This window comes from Muscardinus avellanarius (genome assembly GCF_963383645.1).
Source record: "Muscardinus avellanarius genome assembly, chromosome: 3".
NCBI classification, from domain to species: Eukaryota; Metazoa; Chordata; class Mammalia; order Rodentia; family Gliridae; genus Muscardinus; species Muscardinus avellanarius.
The window spans coordinates 130,593,764-130,611,276 of NC_137788.1; the positions used below are offsets into that span (position 1 = coordinate 130,593,764).

The following is a 17,513-nucleotide window of genomic DNA, read 5'->3' on the forward strand; positions in this document are numbered from 1 at the left end:
AGGGCTAGGGCCCAGGCCATAGGCCCCTACTGTGTGCCAATCATGCGGACACAGGGATGAACAAGGCTGGGTCTGTGCTCTAGAAAGGCCCAAGTCTGACGCAGATCCTTCCCTGGCCCCCTCCACACACAGCGTGGGGGACGCGGAGCAGAGAGGGAGGTCAGTGCAGGGTCGGGAAGGGCCTGGGAACTCCGCGGGCTGCCCACATCCAGGACGGTTCCTTGTCCCCCCACCCCAGGTCCCAGAGGGACGCTCGGTGTCTGGGAGGAGGAAACGCTCTTTAGCTCAGATGATACCCATAGGCCCCTGGGGGCGGGCCGCAGGGCGGGCCATGACCCCCACCCCCACTGCCTGGCTGCTGAACATGGAAACCGAGTGTGAGTAGGAGCCCCAGCCCACCCGAGGGCTGGACTTGGGAAAGACTCAGAGAGAACAAACCAGCCAGTCTGGGCTCCTGCCTCCTGTTTCAGGAGCCACCGGTATGGCTGCCAGGTGTCTGGAATAGGCCATTGGGAGGGAACTGTGGCCCCAGCACTATGCAGCCTCCCGGCCTCCCAAAGGCAGCGAGGCCTGGGTCAGTGGACAGGGTGAGGTCCAGTCCCACGTCCTCCTTCATACCCAAGGACACGCCCCACTCGTCCCTAAGCACCCACCTCTGTGCCATGGGAACAGTCACACACCCTCTCCCTGCAGCTAAGGCTACTAGCAAGGACCTGGCGGGGCGCACCTGTCCTCACGAAGGAGTCCTTATACCTGCTGCCTGGACCTTCCAGGCCCTTTCAGCCACTGTCTGGCCTCAGGGAAGGAGTAGCTGGCAGAGGATCTGGGAGAGAACTCTCGGGAACTTCTGCCCCCATCACCGCCTCAGCCTCTTCCTGTCTGGTCCCTGGGGCAGAGTGTCTGAGATATTTCTGGCTGCCTGCTCTGGCCTCTGGCTTCCCAGGCTCACACTACTGCTCCCCACATCCCGGCCCTGCTTTGATGGGGTGAACTGGGTGGGAGTTCACGAGCAGGGGAGGCACTTTGAGTCCATGCAGAAGTATGTCCCGATGGGGAGGCAGGCTCCTCTGGCCTCCCCCAGTTCCTGCCTGGTCATTGGGTGGGCCAGCTGAGCTTCTCCCGAATGACAGATGCCATCTGCTAAGGGCTTGGGCCCCAGGTCCTCACCTGCAGAATAAGGTGGCAGGGGAAGATGATCACTAAACTCCTTTCTTTCCACCTGTCGTTTTAGGACCCAGGGTCCTGGCTAGTCACCTAGGAAAGTTCTGTGCAGTGGGGAAAGTGCTGTGGGCTGGGGAGGAGGAGGCCTGTGGCTGTCTGCCCCAAGCTGCAAGACCCCGGGGCAATTCCCTTTCCCTCTCCATCCCAGGTTCTCCCCTGTAAATGAAAGGGGTGGACCATAGGAGCCTCAGCTTCCTTTCATCTGTCCAGAGTGCAGAAGCTAGGGGCACACACTCTACAGCCAAACTGGCCGCAATCGGTCCTAGGTCCACACACTCTGGCCATCGACTAGACCGCTTGGTGACTCAGACTCCTCATCTATGAAACCCCCCTGAACATCAGGTTGGGGTTATTGCCCAGCTGTAGTGCTTGCCTAGCAAGCCAGAGGCCCTAGCTTCCAATCCCAGTACCACACACACAAAGATAGGATCGAAGAATCAAAGACTGCCAATGCTTGGGAGGATTGTGGGTTTGAGGCTGGCCTCAGCAGCTTAGTGAAACCCTGTTTCCAAATAAAGAAGCCAGGTGTGGTGGCAAATGTCTGTAATCCCAGGATTTTGGGGAGTCTAAGACAGGAGGATTGCAGGTTTACGATAAGCCTCAACTACTTAGTGAGGCTCTCTGCAACTTAGTGAGACCCTGTTTCCAAATAAAATATAAAATAGGTCTGGGAGTATAGACCGTGGGTAGAAAGACCCCTGGTTTCCACTCCCAGTACCACCAAAAATAAATAAATAAATAAATAAATAAATAAATAAATAAATAAATAAATAATAGGGCTGGGGGTGTAGCTCAGAGGTAGAATGACCCTGGGTTCAATCCTCAGTACTGCAAAATAATTAATAATAATAATAATAATAACAATAATGAAATTATGATGATGATGAAATAAAAAGGAGGGCTGGGGGTATAGCTCAGAGGTAGAATGCTGCTGAGTTTAATTCCCAGTACAGAAGAAAAGAAGGGGCCTTTAATAATATCCAGTTCAGCCAGACATGGTGGCACACGCTTGTAATCCCAGTACTTGGGAGGCTAAGACAGGAGGATCCCACAGATTCGAAGCCAGCCTAAGGTGGGAGTACAGCCCAGAGGTAGAAGCTCCTGGGTTCTGTCCCCAGTAACACACACACACACACAGACACACACACACACACACACACACACACACACACCCACTTCATACAGTTGCTATAATAATAGTAAGTGGATAATATCTATTAAATTGGGGAATATAATACTATCTACTCATAGGATTGTTGCAAGGATTATTATTGAAAGAAGTTGGTGTAAAGTGCTGTTGCTGTGCCTGATATATTAGAGTATGTGTTAACTGTTATTTTTACTATGTCAAGAAGCCCTTCTTTCCATCCACAGGCATATGAAGCCCCCAATACCCACACTTTCCTTGTCCCAAGGCCCAGAACCACACAGCAAGGGAGGGATCAGACAGAGAACAGACATCTGCTCTTCAAGTCAGGGTTCACATCCACATACAGGGCTCACTAGATGCAATCTGCAAAGCAGAGTTGCTGCTTTTCCCATTTTACATAAAAGGAAACCGGTTGAAAAAAAAATCGGGCCAATCCAGAGGCCAGGGCAGTGGCCCAGGTGACATTAAAATCCAGGTCCTGACGCCGGGTGTGGTGGCGCACGCTTGTAATCCCTGCGCTTGGGAGGCGGACACAGGGGCATCGCGCAGGTTCGAAGCCAGCCCCGCGCGCTGGCTTAAGAGACCCTGTTTCCAAATAAAAATATAAAATATATTTTATAAAATATAAAAATATAAAATAGAAATAGCCCTTCTACCCAGAGGTAGAAGGGCTTCCAGAAACCCCAGTACCACCAAAAAACAAACAAACAAAAAAAAACAAAAATCCAGGTCCTGGACCATTCAATTTGTACAAATGCTTATTTTATTTACTTATTTATTATTTATTTGTGGTACTGGGGATTGAACCCCGGGGCCATTCTACTTCCGGACTACACCTCCTAGCCCTATTTTATTATTTTTATTTTGAAGAAGGGTCTTGCTAGGTTGATGAGCTCCTCACTACTTGTTGAGGCTGTCCTAGAATCTGCGATCATATCTTAGCCTCCCAAGTACCAGGATTACAAGGGTGCGCAGCCACGCCAAACCCGGTTTATTTTTAATTTTGAGCCAGAGTCTTGCTAAGTTGCTAGGATGGCTTCACATTTGCGATCCTACAGCCTCAGGCTTCGAAGTACCTGGGACCACAGGCGTCTGGCTATTATCCACCCCCCCCCTCCCCCGCCGTGTGTGTGTGTGTGTGTGTGTGTGTGTGTGTGTGTGTGTGTGTGTGTGTTACTGAGGATGGAAACCAGGGGCATTCTAACTCTGAGCTACACTCCCAGATTTTATTTTATTTTTTTATTTTTTTATTTTTTTTGCGGGTCTGGGGATGGAACCGAGGCATTTGACCTCCGAGCTACACCCCCTGCCCGATTTTTTTACTCGGTTATGGAGGGCCTCACCGAGGCTGTCCGCGAACCGCGATCCTCGGGTCTCAGCCTCTCAAATACTGGGATTACAAGCGGGCGCCACCACGCCCGGCTCCCAGACCTCTTTTTTATATTTTGTTTGGAAACGGGGTCTCAGTAAGTTGCTGAGAGCTTCACCACGCAGCCGAGGCTGGCTTTGAACCTGAGCGATCCTCCCGTCTCAGCCTCCCAAGTACTGGGATCACGGGCGCGCGCCACCGCGCCTGGCTACTGGAAACCAAGAGGCAGGGCGTCGGGTCTCTGCGCTGCACAGACGGGCCTTAAAGGAGGTGTCCCTGCGAGCAGCCTCGGCGGCGCTCAGCACGCCCGAGGTGCTCTGGACAGGGTCCCTCTCACCACTGCCCCTTACAGGAGTGACCACGCAGGTGTCCAGATGCCCTCCGGGCGGGCCCACGGCCATGGGCCCGCCGGCCACATCACATGAGCCTGCTATCTTTAGCTGGGGAGTATTTATATCCGCGGGGCAAGTTCCTCCGCCCGGGGAGCCCCGGAGTCGGTGGCCGGGCAGGCAGGGCCGGGCCGGGCGCAGGCCATGGTCCGGGTGCAGGTGTGGGTGGGCGGCCGGCTCTTCCAGGCCGAGCGGGCGCTGCTGGAGCAGCACTGCGGCTTCTTCCGCGGCCTGTTCCGCTCGGGCATGCGCGAGGCGCGCGCGGCCGAGGTGCGCCTGGGGGCGCTGAGCCCCGAGGGCTTCGGCACGGCGCTGCGGGTGCTGCGCGGGGAGCGGCCGGCGCTGGCGGACGACGAGCTGCTGCCGGCGGTGGAGTGCGCCGCCTTCCTGCAGGCGCCCGCGCTGGCGCGCTTCCTGGAGCACAGCCTCACGGCCGCCAACTGCGGGCTGCTGTGCGACGCGGCGGCCGCCTTCGGGCTGCGGGACGTGCTGCACAGCGCCGCGCTGCTCGTGCTGGACGCGGGCGGCCGGCCGGCCGAGCTGGCGCTGCCCGAGGCGCGCGCCTACGTGGCGGCGCTGCGGCCCAGCAGCTACGTGGCGGTGACCACGCACACGCCCGCGCCCGGCTTCCTGGAGGACGCGTCGCGCACGCTGTGCTACCTGGACGAGCAGGAGGACGCGTGGCGCACGCTGGCCGCGCTGCCCCTGGAGGCCAGCACGCTGCTGGCGGGCGTGGCCACGCTGGCCAACAAGCTGTACATCGTGGGCGGCGTGCGCGGCGCCAGCAAGGAGGTGGTGGAGCTGGGCTTCTGCTACGACCCGCAGGACGGCTCGTGGCGCCGCTTCCCCAGCCCGCACCAGCCGCGCTACGACACCACGCTCGTGGGCTTCGACGGCGGCCTGTACGCCCTGGGCGGCGAGCACCGGAGGACGCCCATGAGCTCGGTGGAGCGCTACGACCCGGCCGCCGGCCGCTGGAGCTTCGTGGCCGACCTGCCGCAGCCGGCCACCGGGGTGCCCAGCGCCCAGGCGTGCGGCCGCCTCTTCGCGTGCCTGTGGCGGCCGGCCGACGTGACCACCATCGTGGAGTACGTGGCCCCCAGCGACGCGTGGCTGCCGGCGGCCGAGATGCGGCACCCGCAGAGCTACGGCCACTGCATGGTGGCCCACCGCGACAGCCTCTACGTGGTGCGCAACGGGCCTTCCGACGACTTCCTGCACTGCGCCATCGACTGCCTCAACCTGGCCACGGGCCAGTGGACGGAGCTGCCCGGCCAGTTCGTCAACACCAAGGGGGCGCTCTTCACGGCCGTGGTGCGCGGGGACGTGGTCTACACCGTCAGCCGCCTGGCCACCATGCTCTACGCCATCGAGGATGGCACCTGGCGGCTGCTCCGGGAGAGGGTCGGCTTCCCACGGCCCGGCTCCTTGCAGACCTTTCTCCTGAGGCTGCCCCCCGACATCCTGGGACCCGTGGCCTCGCCGTTGCCAGAACTGTGAGCCCCACAGGCTGGCTTTGGGAGAGAACACCGGTCTTCCCTGGGCCGTGGCTGAATGTGTGAGACTGATCTTGAAGCTGCTGGGAATTTTTTTTTTTTTTCTTCTTGAAACACTCAGGTCTCCTGCCTTCTGGTGCTGTGAAACGTGCCCAAGACGCTCAGGAAGCCACAAGGACACTGGGGTCTGAGCCCACCTAGCACTTGGGCTCAGCTGAGAGCTGGTGGGTCGGATGTCAGTGAAAGAGGTAGAAGGGTTAAGATTTGAATAATCCAGGTGTGTACGTGAACGGGCCGGTAATTGAGCATGCCTAGGAGTGGGTTAACCAAACTTCCCATCGGCATGCAAGAATTAGGCACCCAAACTGGGCACATGCTGGGATCCCAGTACTTGGGAGGTTGAGACAAGAGGATCACAGGTTCAAGGCCAGCCTCAGCAATTTAGACCTTGTTTCAAAATAAAAAATAAAATAGGGCTGGGGGTGTAGCTCAGAGGTAGAACACTCCTGAGTTCGATCCCAAGTTCCACGCCAAAAAAGCACCTACTGTGTGCCCTGCACAGTGCTAAGCAAATGAGAGCTGTAGTGGATAGACAGGGGTGCAAAAAACTTAAGCGTCTAGCCAAGAAAAATCCCTAACAACAGTTACAGGACAAGAAGGTTTACACATACCTGCCTCCATCCGCAGAGGATTAAAAGCAACCTGCTGTTGTTGTGTTTTATTTTTGTTAATGACCCATAATACAATAAAAGAAAGAACTGAAGGAATTGGCGGGATGAAGGGAAGAGGGGAAATACGTAACTTCAAGGAGGAAAATATCCAAGTGGCATGGAGGAGAGAGGCAGGATACTGTCTGAGAAGGGAGGGGCAGACCCCGAGACTGAGAGCTCCAGAGGCTGTGAGAGGCTCAAGAGCCACTCAATGCCCAGCCGTTAAGGCAGAGCAGCTGGAGATGGAGGCAGGCAGGAGGGGGTGAGGCTGGGCTGACTTGTAGCAGACAGGGCAGCCGAGCTTGGAGCGAGAACTGGGGGAGAGAGAAAGGGTTCCTTACATTCCCATTGGGGACTTGGCGTGTCGGGAGCCCCAGGTTTAGCTCCTTGCTAATCCCCTTTTTTGCCATCGCCACAGGGACAGTGGACTGTTAAGCCCCATGACTTCAGGTCACTCAAGGTATGAGCCCAGCCCTGTCTGCTCGGTCGTATGCCTTCCTTGCATCCTCTGGGCGCCACCTGTCCATCCCAGCCTCTGTTCCTGCCGTTCCCCGGGCCTGGAATGCCGTTCCCCTTCCATACTCTCTCTCTTTCAGCTCTGCACCCACATCCTCTGTGCAGGACTTTCTGATCCAGCTCCTCATTTTCCTGACCTTGGCTGCCTGCGTTGCTCGTTGGGCCCCTGGCTGTGAGAGCATTCTCCACGTGTCTGCGTGTATCTGTGTGTGTCTGTGCAGCCGTACACACTTTCAGATAGTAAGGGTAGAGGTCTCGTGCTGTTGGCTGAACCAGGGCTCTTCCCCATCTGCAGAATAAAATGAGGTCTTGCAAGAACCCAGGCTGTAGGGGCCACTAGTTAGGGACATGCTGTCCACAGTGTTGTTAGATGAGGGGCTCTTATCTGCCTTACAATAGCCAGAGCTGGCTTCTGTGAGAGCCTGTCCCCACGCTTAGGCAGACTTCTCTGAGTGGCCCTGCATGGTCTCCATCCTCCAGGACCTGAGGCCCATGGCAAATCCTGTTCTCATCAGAAGCGGGCAATGCAGCGTCAGCATGGAACCTCCAGAGGCAGAAGCCAACGTCAGGGTTGCTCTCACGGCCTCTTCCCCTGACCTGTGTCTAAAACATGGAGAATGCTACCCTCCAAGGCCCCGGGCCTTCCAGCCCTGGAAGAGCCAGGTTCTATGAGTCGTAACGATAGACCATGACTTTTGCATCCTGTGGATGCCGCAATGCAAAGTATTTTCACAGCCATCTCCCGCTCCGGACCTCCCGCAGTTCTGGGCATGGGGCACCTGGCCGTGTGGCAGGTGAGGCACGTCCAGCTCAGAAGCTGAGCGACTGGCCCAAGGCCGCGCAGCACAGCAGAGTTCCTCGCGTTCGGTTTCTCGCCGCACTAGTAAGGAACGGAGAAGAATGCAAGACTGGTTGAAAAGAGCATTTGAGAGATTTGTGTATTTCGTTGGAAAAAACATGCTGATATGAGTTTGAAATGAGTTTTCTAAGTTAGAGATGGAGCTGGTTAAAACAGAGCAATAAAGCCATCCTATTCGTGATTCTCTCCTGGAAAATATCCTTTGCATCTTCACATACACGCAAGAACATACTTGTGCATGCGTCCACCAGCTAGCACAGGACTTCACAGAGACTGAGCCCTAATCCGTAGTAAATTGTTAAAAAGAAGACACGTGTGTCTTAGTAATTAAATAACTCCTCACTGTCCAGCCCTGCCCCAGAGTGATGCTGAAGGACCCGCCGTTCTCCTTTTGCCTTTTTTCCAAGCTAGGGATAATTTTTCTTAACAGCACAGAGCACTTGCCTCCTTGCTTATGCCTCCTGACCAGCACTGAACTCTGAGATTCGTGACGCGGAGCCCCGTTGGCTCCCAGGACTCTGGCTGCACCTTGAGCTGCTCGGGCGGCCCGCTGGCTCCCCGCATCTGGTCGCTCCTTCACTCCAGCTCACCTCCCGAGCTGTCTCGGTGCACAACAGCAGCACAGAGCTCATACAAAGCTCCCCACCATTGACTTATTTCAGTTTTTAGGGATTTCGAGTGGGCCAGGCTCGGTGGCACACACCTGTGATCCCAGCTACTCGGGAGGGTGAGGCAGGAGGTTGCAGTTCAAGGCCAAACTGGAGAACTTGGGGAGACCCTGTCTCAAAGTAAAAAGGACTGGAGATGTAGTTCAGAGGTAGAGTGCCCCTAGGTTTAATCTCTAGTACAGGGAAAGGGGTGTGATTTTAAGTGGTAAACAGGGTTGGCCACACCCTTATCCCCCCTCTTAAAGAAAAAAAATCCCCAATCCAATGCTTTCTTGCATTAGGATCTGGCTGGGAGACTAATGGCCCACTTCACAAGGTTTTCCATGACCAGTTGAGGCCTTTCAAAGGCTCTCCCTCCCAGGAAGTATGGTGGACGTTTTCATAACCCAACTCACCTTCTCTGGCCTTGGGTCCTTGGGGCTAAACCTTTCTATTTCTATCCACAGCCGGTATCTGTGTCTTTTGCCCTCTGCCCTCTGGGGGAGGGTCGCCATGCCTGGTTTGCAGGTGAGGAAAGCCGCGGGACGGCAGCAGGCACAGGGGCAGTGGAGTGGAAGAACAGGGCCGTGCAGCCTGGGCTGGGCTTCTCGGCCCTCACACCCTGGCACCTAGGCCTGCCCACTGTGAGGTTCTAGGGCACAAGCCAGGTGCGGGTGGACCAGTTCTAGAGACAGGAGTGACTGAGCCAGAGGGACAAGTTTGAAGTCTCTCTGTCCCAGCTCAGAGGCATCTCTGAAAAATTTGTCTTTCTAGACATGCCTCTGTGCATATATGTACACGAACAAACACACATGCATACATACACACACACACACACACACACACACAGCTTAAAGCAGCAGAGAACATTTGTGTGTGTGTGTGTGTGTGTGTGTGTGTGTGTGTGTGTGTGGTACTGGGGATGGAACCCAGTGGCCATCTACCTCCAGGCTACACTCCCAGACCTGTTTTATATTTTATTTGGAAACAGGGTCTCACTAAGTTTCTGAGAGCCTCACTAAGTAGCTGAGGCTGGCTTCAAACCTGCGCGATCCTCCTGTCTCAGCCTCCCAAGTGCTGGGATCAACAAGTGTGCGCCACCATGCCTGGCTAGCAGAGAACATCTCCTGACCCTCTGTGGCTGCCCTTTCTGGAGCTCTCTCCAGCCTTCTACAAGCTTTCCCCTTGACCTGACTCTGGTCGTCCTGCACCCCAAGCTCTCCTCTCCTGGAGATCACCCACTTTGTGTACGTGGCCTGCGTGATGGAGCTAGCCTTCCCACACCCCCCAGTCCCCAGCCCGCTTCCTCGCCTGCCTCCTCTCCGCCTGTCCTTTGGCAGCCAGAGCCATCCTGAGGAGAGGCTGGTGAGACACACTCCTCCATGCAGGCCCCGGTGGGTCCTCACCCACGCCGGTGAAGGCCCAGCCCTTTCAGCTTCTCCCACCCCATTTCCTCCTGACTTTATTCTTTCTGCCCTGCCCTGGCCTCCCGCTGCTCTTCCGACACACCAGGCACAGCCCCAGGCCTGGGCCAGGGAGTGCGTCCCTCTGCCGGCCTCGCTCTTCAGCACCGGCCTCGCTCCCGGCCCTGCGGGTCTTTCTGAGGCCTCTCCTGAACACCCTCCTCCCTGGCTCTGCATCCCCTACTCCTTTTTCCTGGTTATATTCTTCCATCACATTCAGCAGCATCTTCCACGCTGTGTTTTCGCTTGCTTACTGTCTTTCCTCCTGCTAAAATGTGAGCTCCAGAGGCAGCGTTGTCTTTTCTCTCTTTGGCGCTAGGGATCAAACTCAGGACCACGAGCATGCTAGGCAAGTGATCTGCAGGGGCCACACTCCAGTCCACGGGCAGAGGTTGGTGTCTGCTTTGTTTACTAGAGGATCACAGGACCTAAACCGCGACTGGAATGGAATAGGGGCTTGATAAATATCTGTCGAATGAATGAATGGTGCTCATGGATGGTCTGTTTTAAGAACAAATGAATGAGTCACTTGATCAAGGGAAAACCCACAAGAAGGGTAGAGAATGAGACTCATTTCAAAGGGGAAGGGGACCCAAGGAAGAGTCCACAGTCCACCCTGGGAAGAGCTGCAGCTCACAGGTCTCTCCCCTTCCTTCAAGAGAGGGGAAGAAGTGAGGACTGAAATGCTAATCATCCCGTGAAGAATCGCTGCTCTTGGCGGTGGAGTGCACACATGGCCCGGCGGTGGAGTGCACACATGGCCCGGCTGTTTATTTTCCTTTGACCCCAGCAGCTGGGCCTCTTTTTCATCCTAATTGCTTTGCTTCAAGAACAGCAGAAAATTAACTGTGCTGGTGGGAGACACAGCCGTCGGAAGACAGGCCGCCTCTGAGCTTACAGATCACGGACGAGGGCTGTGGGACCCTGTGAGGGCGCTCCCAGCCCAGCCGCAGCCTCCGCAGCCCTCAGGCTTCTTTCTGCCCCAACAGGAGCAGAGATGCATGAAAAAGGAGCCCCCTCTGGTGTCTCAGCAATTAAGAAAGGTAAAGGGGACCTTTTGTGTAGTCATAGGGTCTTGGAGCAGGTATAAGAATCTAGTTCATTCATTTTCTCTTTCTCTCTGGTATTGGGGATTGAACTCAGGGGCATTCTACCTCTGAGCTACATCCCCAGTCCTTTTTATTTTTTATTTGGAAATAGGGTCTTGTTAATTTGCTGAGGTTGTCCTCCAACCTGAGATCCTCCTGTCTTAGCCTCCTAAGTACTGGGATTCCAGGCCTGTGCCACCACACCCAGCTCACTGCATTTTTTTTTTTTTTTAGGGGAATTCTACCTCTTAGCTACACCCCAGTCCTATTTTTTATCCTTTGTTTTAAAACAAGGTCTCATTGAGTTGCAAAGGGCCTCACTAAGAGCTGAGGCTGTCCATGTACCGCAATATTCCTGTCTCAGCCTCCCAAATGTTGGGATTACAAGTGTGCACCACCACACCCAGCTAACTCCTGCCCTATTTTTTATACCTTATTTGGAAACAGAGTCTCACTAAGTTGCAGAGGGCCTCACTTGAACCTGTAATCCTCCTGTCTCTGCCTCCCAAGTGCGGGGAATACAAGCGTGTGCCACCATGCAGGGCTCACTGCATATTTTTGAGGCACTAACTGTGACTCACAGAGATGCCCGGTGTCCAGAAGTTGCCCTGTTGGAGTGATGTCATGGGGCCTGGAGCTGGCTCCCTGTGGGAGCACCAGCAGAAGGCGGGGCAGAGGAGCTCAAGGTCGGGGGCTCCCATCCCGGCCCTCCCTGCAGGGCTGCCTTGCCCTGACCTTCTCTTCTTGGTTGACCTAGTGAGGCAGCCCTGGCTGCGCAGTCCTCCTCTCCGTCCCCAGGTTGGGGTGGCCCAGGCCTAGGCATGGCGAGATCCCGCTGTAACTAGCCCTACACCAGTCCTGGAGGGGCCGCTCATCCTTGTAAATAGCCCCTTTCCTCTAATGGCCTGGTTTGAGTGTGCCACTCCTCTCCGGGCAAAGGCCTGCTAGCTGGTGCCCGTCTCCTCTGGCCTTTGTTCTCAGGTCATGTGTCCACCCAGTGGCTGGACTCTGGCAAAGTAAAGGATCCAGGGAAATGTCCATCTCAGTGTCTTGGCCTGACTGCAGCAGGCGGGAGCCAGGAGTGTCTTACAGGAAGGGCGGGGCTCAGTGACCCGAAGGAGCCTGTCTCCCAAACCACTTGAATCTAAGGGGGAAAAAATGACCTTTGAAAGTCCTCTGAGAGCTGGGCACAGTGGCGCTTGCTTGTAATCCCAGTACTTAGGAGGCTGAGACAAGAGGATTGCAGGTTCAAGGCCAGTCTCGGCCACTTAGTGAGCCCCTGTTTCAAAATAAGTAAGTAAAATAGGGCTGTGGGGGGTATGGTCCCTACTACCACTAAAATAAGAAAGAAAGAAAAAATAAAACAAGAAAGAAAAGATGCTGTCTGAGAAGTGGCTGGGAATGGAAACAGAACCAGATGCTTGAGCCCTAGGCATGTGGCTTCAGCCACCCCCCTTGGTGCAGGGCCAGGCAGGCCCTGGCCCGGCCTTGACTGCCCTGGCTGACGGGACCTTTACCAAGTCTAACCCAGGGGTCCTGCAGGTTCCACAGGGGGAGGCCTGGAGGCCCTTGCTCCTGGCCCCGCCCTGTCCCATTCCACGACATTGGGCTGGTCGCATCACCTGGGCAAGAGGGAACGGGAGCGCAGGCCATTGTGAGGGGAGCCAGAGCTTTGGCGGGGGTGTTCCAGCTGCTGGCTCAGATGTTCTGGGTTCTAAGGCAAGTCTAGCATTCTCTGTGTGGCCTTGGCAGTTTAGCCTCTCTGACCCTCCAGTGGGCATCTGTCAGTGGGCACAATCGTTGCCTAAATCACTGGCTGTTGGGAAGGCAAGACAGTCCACAGAAAGGGCTGGGAACAACCAGCACCTGGCGCACAGGGCCGGCCGCGAGGCTCGCCGCCTGATGGTCCCGGCCCTGGCAGCCGTTCTGGCTTCAGATGGAGAAGGCTAATGACTAAGCAGTGTGGATGAGCCCCGCAGGGTCGGCCTGGGGAGCGGCGCCTGCTCTCCCTCACTGGTAGTGTTGTCCTGAGGCCCCCCAGCACCGCATGGGCCACTTGGAGGGGTCACTTTTCTGGGTTCCCCTCCTCCCTGTTTTCCTCATTCTTTTTTTCATTTAGCAAACACATCTGAATGCCTCCTGTATCCCAAGCACGGAAGCGGTGCCAGGCTTAGGGGCAGAGAGAAAGCCTGGTTCAGTCCCTGTCCCCAGGGCCTCACAGCAAGGCGAAGGAGCGGGCCCTCAGCAGGACCTCGGTGAGTTCCTGGATGGAGGCTGTGTCCTCCCAGGCTGACGGCCTCTGCCCAACTCTCCCTGCCCAGCTTCACGGACTTAGATCTTTCCTTCACCCAGCCTCACGGTCTTAGACCTTTCACCAAGTTTGCAGGGAGACAAGGACGTGTTCTCTGCCCCATTTGGCGGCTGCCTCTGCCCTGTTCCCTCACTGCCTCCAGCAGGGCACGCCAACTGTCGCAAGCAAAGCCACCTTGGCGAAGTTAAAGATCTGCCTGGAAGGACTTCTGATGGCTTCCTGGGAAGGCCAGAGCCCTAGCCCAGCAGCTGCAGGAGCCATTTCCAGCTCCTCGGAGGTGGCAGCCAGAAGGGTGTGCCCAAGGTTACGGCCAGGGCCAGACTGGCCCTGTACCAGGAACATGTGCCCGGCCCTGCTCAGGGGATGACAGGGCACTTCAGCAACACACTAGCGTGGTGAAAGGAACCACGTTCTTCCAGGTGCACCACAGGTCGCCTAAGAATAAGAGCAGCTGCCCCTGGGAGGCCTAAGAAAGTTCTTGGAATCCTGTGGCTGCGGGGCAGGTGGAATCTGTGGTTGAGCCGTGCCCGGGGGCTGGCCTGTTCTGGGTCCCTGGCTGCCCAGCCCCTTGCTTCCATCTTTCTGCCCTCATCTGGCACCCAGTTAATGTCTCTGCTCAACCTGGAAACATTCTCTTAACAAGGAAAAAAGTAAGTAAATTCATAGGTTAAAAGTCTCCAGCCATAAAACTCGGATGACGTTGCGTGGGCAGCTGCCCAGAGGACACAGAACTTGCGTCTCTTGAGTGGGTGCCCTTATAAGGACAGGTTCAGGAGGAGAATGGGGAGGAGGGAGGGCCACCATCTGGAGCCAGGGAGGCTGCGCTGGGCCGGGTACCCCACAGGGTGCCTGGCCAGGACCCAGCTCCAAAAGGGGAGGGCAAAGTGTGACCTCCAGAGCCCTGTGGTGCCAGAGCCTGCCTGGCCTTCCTGCCTCACTGTCGCCATCACCGGCACAGGCACTGACCTCCCAGCATCCAAGCTGCCGCCATGGCCTCCGGGTGGGGCTGCTCACCTGCACACCGGGGATGGAGGGGGGCTGGGGCTTCACAGGCCTCCTCTGCTGCCATCCCATGCTAAAATAGAAATGCCCCTGGTATATAACAACAGAGAAGCCAGGTACAACGGTGCACACCTGTAAACCTAATATTTGGGAGGCTGAGGCAGGAGGATCACAGGTTTAAAGAAGGCAACTTTGCAAGACCCTGTCTCAAAAAGGGGGAGGGCAGGCATGGTGGCGCACGCTTGTAATTCCAGCATTACAATGCTCAATGAGACCCTGTTTCAAAATAAAGAATAAAAAATAGGGCTGGGGGGGTGGCTTGGAGGTAGATGCCCCTGGGTTCCATCCCCAGTACTTACTCCCCAAAGAAACAAAAGGCTGGGGGTGCAGCTCAGAGGTAAAATGTCCCTGGGTTCAATCCTCAGTACTGCAAAAAGAAAAAAGAACGAAGTCAGGCATGGTGGCGCACGCTTGTAGTCTCAGCATTCGGGAAGCTGAGACCAGAGGATCGTGGTTCGCAGACAGCCTCAGCTACTTAGGCCCTCTGCGACCTAGTGAGACCCTGTTTCAAAATAAAGAATAAGCTGGGCATGGTGGCTCACGCTTGTAATCCCCACGCTTGGGAGGCTGAGACGGGAGGATCGCGGTTAGCGGACAGCCTCAGCTACTGAGTGAGGCCCTTTGTAACTCAGTGAGACCCTGTTGCTGGGGGTGTAGCTCAGAGGTAGAATGCCCCTGGGTTCCATCCCCAGACCTGGAAAAAAAAAAAAAAAAAAGGAAGGGAGGGAGAAAGGGAGGGAGAAAGGAAGGAAGAGCTGGGATGATGTAGCCTCAGAGGTAGGAAGAGAATGATGAAGGTGTAGCTCAGAAGTAGAATGTCCCAGGCTCAGGCTCAATCCCCAGTACAAGAAGAGAGGACCGGGCATGGTGATGCACGCTTGTAATCCCCACGCTTGGGAGGTGGAGACAGGAGGATCGCGCAGGTTCGAAGCCAGCCGCGCTGGCTTAAGAGACCCTGTTTCCAAATAAAAATATAAAAAAATAGGTCTGGGAGTGTAGTCCGGAGGTAGAAGGGCTTCCAAGAACCCCAGTACCACAAAAAAGAGAGGGGGGGGAGAAGAGAGGAGGAGGAGGAGGAGGAGGAAAGGGAACCATGCTACAGGCTCCTGTGCACTGCTTCACCAATCCACTGGAAAGCCCCAGCATCTGTATTTCATGAGTAAGAAGCAGAGGCATAAAAGGTCATGTGGCAGCCGGGCGTGGTGGCGCACGCTTGTAATCCCAGCATTTGGGAGGCTGAGACAGGAGCATCCCGGTTCCTGGACAGCCTCAGCTCTTTGGTGAGGCCCTTCACAACTTAGTGAACACAACCCTGTTTCAAAAAATAAAAAGAAAGCCAGGCATGGTGGCGCACGCTTGTAATCCCAGCATTCTGGAGGCTGAGACCAGAGGATCGCGGTTCCCAGATAGCCTCAGCTACTTAGTAAGACCCTGTTTCAAAATAAAGAATAAAAAACAGGACTGGGGGGTGTTAGTCAGAGGTCAAATGCCCCTGGGTTCCATCCCCAGACCCACAAAAAAATAAAAATAAATAAAAAATAAAAAGAAGCCCAGCGTGGTGGCACACACTTGTAATTCCAGCATTTGGGAAGCTGAAACAGGAGGATCTGGGTTCACAGACAGCCTCAGCTAGTTAGTGAGGACCTTTGCAACTCAGTGAGACCCTGCTTCAAAATAAAGACTAAAAAATGGGGCTGGGGGTGTAGCTCGAAGGTTGAATGCCTCTGAGTTCTAGCCCCAGTATCGGAAAAAAAAAAAAAAAAAGATAGGTTATGTGGCTTCCAAAGGCCACCTAATTGGCTACTGATAAGACTTAGTTTTACTCAGAACTGGCTTCAGAGTCCATGCTTTTAACTCCCACATTATTCTTTTTGTGTGTGTGCAGTACTTTACTGGGGATGGAGCCCAGGGGCATTCCACCTCCAAGCTACACCCCCAGCCCTATTTTATTCTTTTGTTTAATTTTGAAACAGGTCTCACTCAGTTGTGCAGGGCCTCACTATGTTGCTGAGGCTGGCCTTGAACCTGCGATCCTTCTGTCTCAGCCTCCCAAGTACTGGGATTACAAGCATGCGCCACCACGCCCAGCAACTACCATGTTATTCTACCTCCTGGGGAAAAAAAAATATATATATTTTGTGGTACTAGGGGTAGAACCCAGAGGCTTTTTTCTACCTCCAGGCTATACTCCCAGACCTATTTTATACTTTAATTGGAAACAGGGTCTCACTAAGTAGCTGAGGCTGGCTTCGAACCTATGTTATCCTCCTGTCTCAGCCTCCTAAGCGCAGAGATTACAAACGTGCACCTCCACGCCCGGCCTGAAAAATATTTTAAACAAGTTCCCCATTACTGTCTCATTCTTAAGCAACAGTTTTTAGGGATGAAAAGGTTTGGGGCAGGTGAGAAAGGAGCTGCCAACTGGTCACCTCTCATCCAGGGAACGTAATAAAATGACGGGCAGAGGCCCAAGCTCACTTAACCAAAACATAAATAGCTTTGGCTCTAACACTGCATCTTAGAAACTGAACTTGAATTTTACTGTTTTCCCCAGTGTGTTTCTATTTTGGGCAATAAACCCACGACCCACTTCATGCCATCTTGCTGCTTTTCTTAAATAGTTTCGCATTGCCTGCATGTAATTCAAAGCGAGTTCGAAGGCCAAAGAATATTCTTTGCGATTTCATGTTGGCAGGCATTGAAGCTTACTGGAGCCACGGGGGCTAGACGGGCTTCAGGCGGCCTGCATTCTAGCCCCAAACTTGTGTAGGCCTGCAGAAGTCCCCGTTACACACTCGGCGTCTGCGGTCCAGGCCCTGAGGAAGCCAGAAGCTTCTGTTTGTTGCTCCAAGTCCAGCAGGTGGAGGGGGCTGCGAGCTCGGGACACTGGCAGTTGCCTCAGATTTCTGCGAGGGCGGCTGGGAAGGGCAGTGGCGCCAGTGTCCTGGCCTCTGACCTCAGCTGGCCCAAGTCATGGGCCACGCCAGCAGCTGGTCCTTTCGATCCCTGGGGGCCTCTAAAAGACAGTCCTGGGGTGACTGGAGGCAACTCTGGTCCCAACTTCCCCAACCCCAGAAGAGGAAAGACTGTCAGGAAGGGACCAGCTGCTGGCGTGGAACCTGTGCGATCCTCCTGTCTCCGCCTCCCAAGCGTGGGGATTACAAGTGTGCGCCACCACACTTGGCTCCGAGCCCTATTTTTTATTCTTTATTTTGAAATAGGATCTCACTGA

At 55.1% G+C, this 17,513-nt stretch overlaps 1 protein-coding gene across 1 annotated transcript; it reads left to right on the top strand.

The window, feature by feature from the left end:
* Positions 1-4,273: 4,273 nt before the first annotated feature.
* KBTBD13 (kelch repeat and BTB domain containing 13) lies at positions 4,274-5,746 on the top strand (the record flags this gene model as incomplete). Its single annotated transcript, XM_080691637.1, has 1 exon — positions 4,274-5,746. One exon carries the CDS (start codon positions 4,274-4,276, stop codon positions 5,627-5,629), a length of 1,356 nt encoding a protein of 451 aa, XP_080547763.1. The 3' UTR covers positions 5,630-5,746.
* Positions 5,747-17,513: the final 11,767 nt, after the last annotated feature.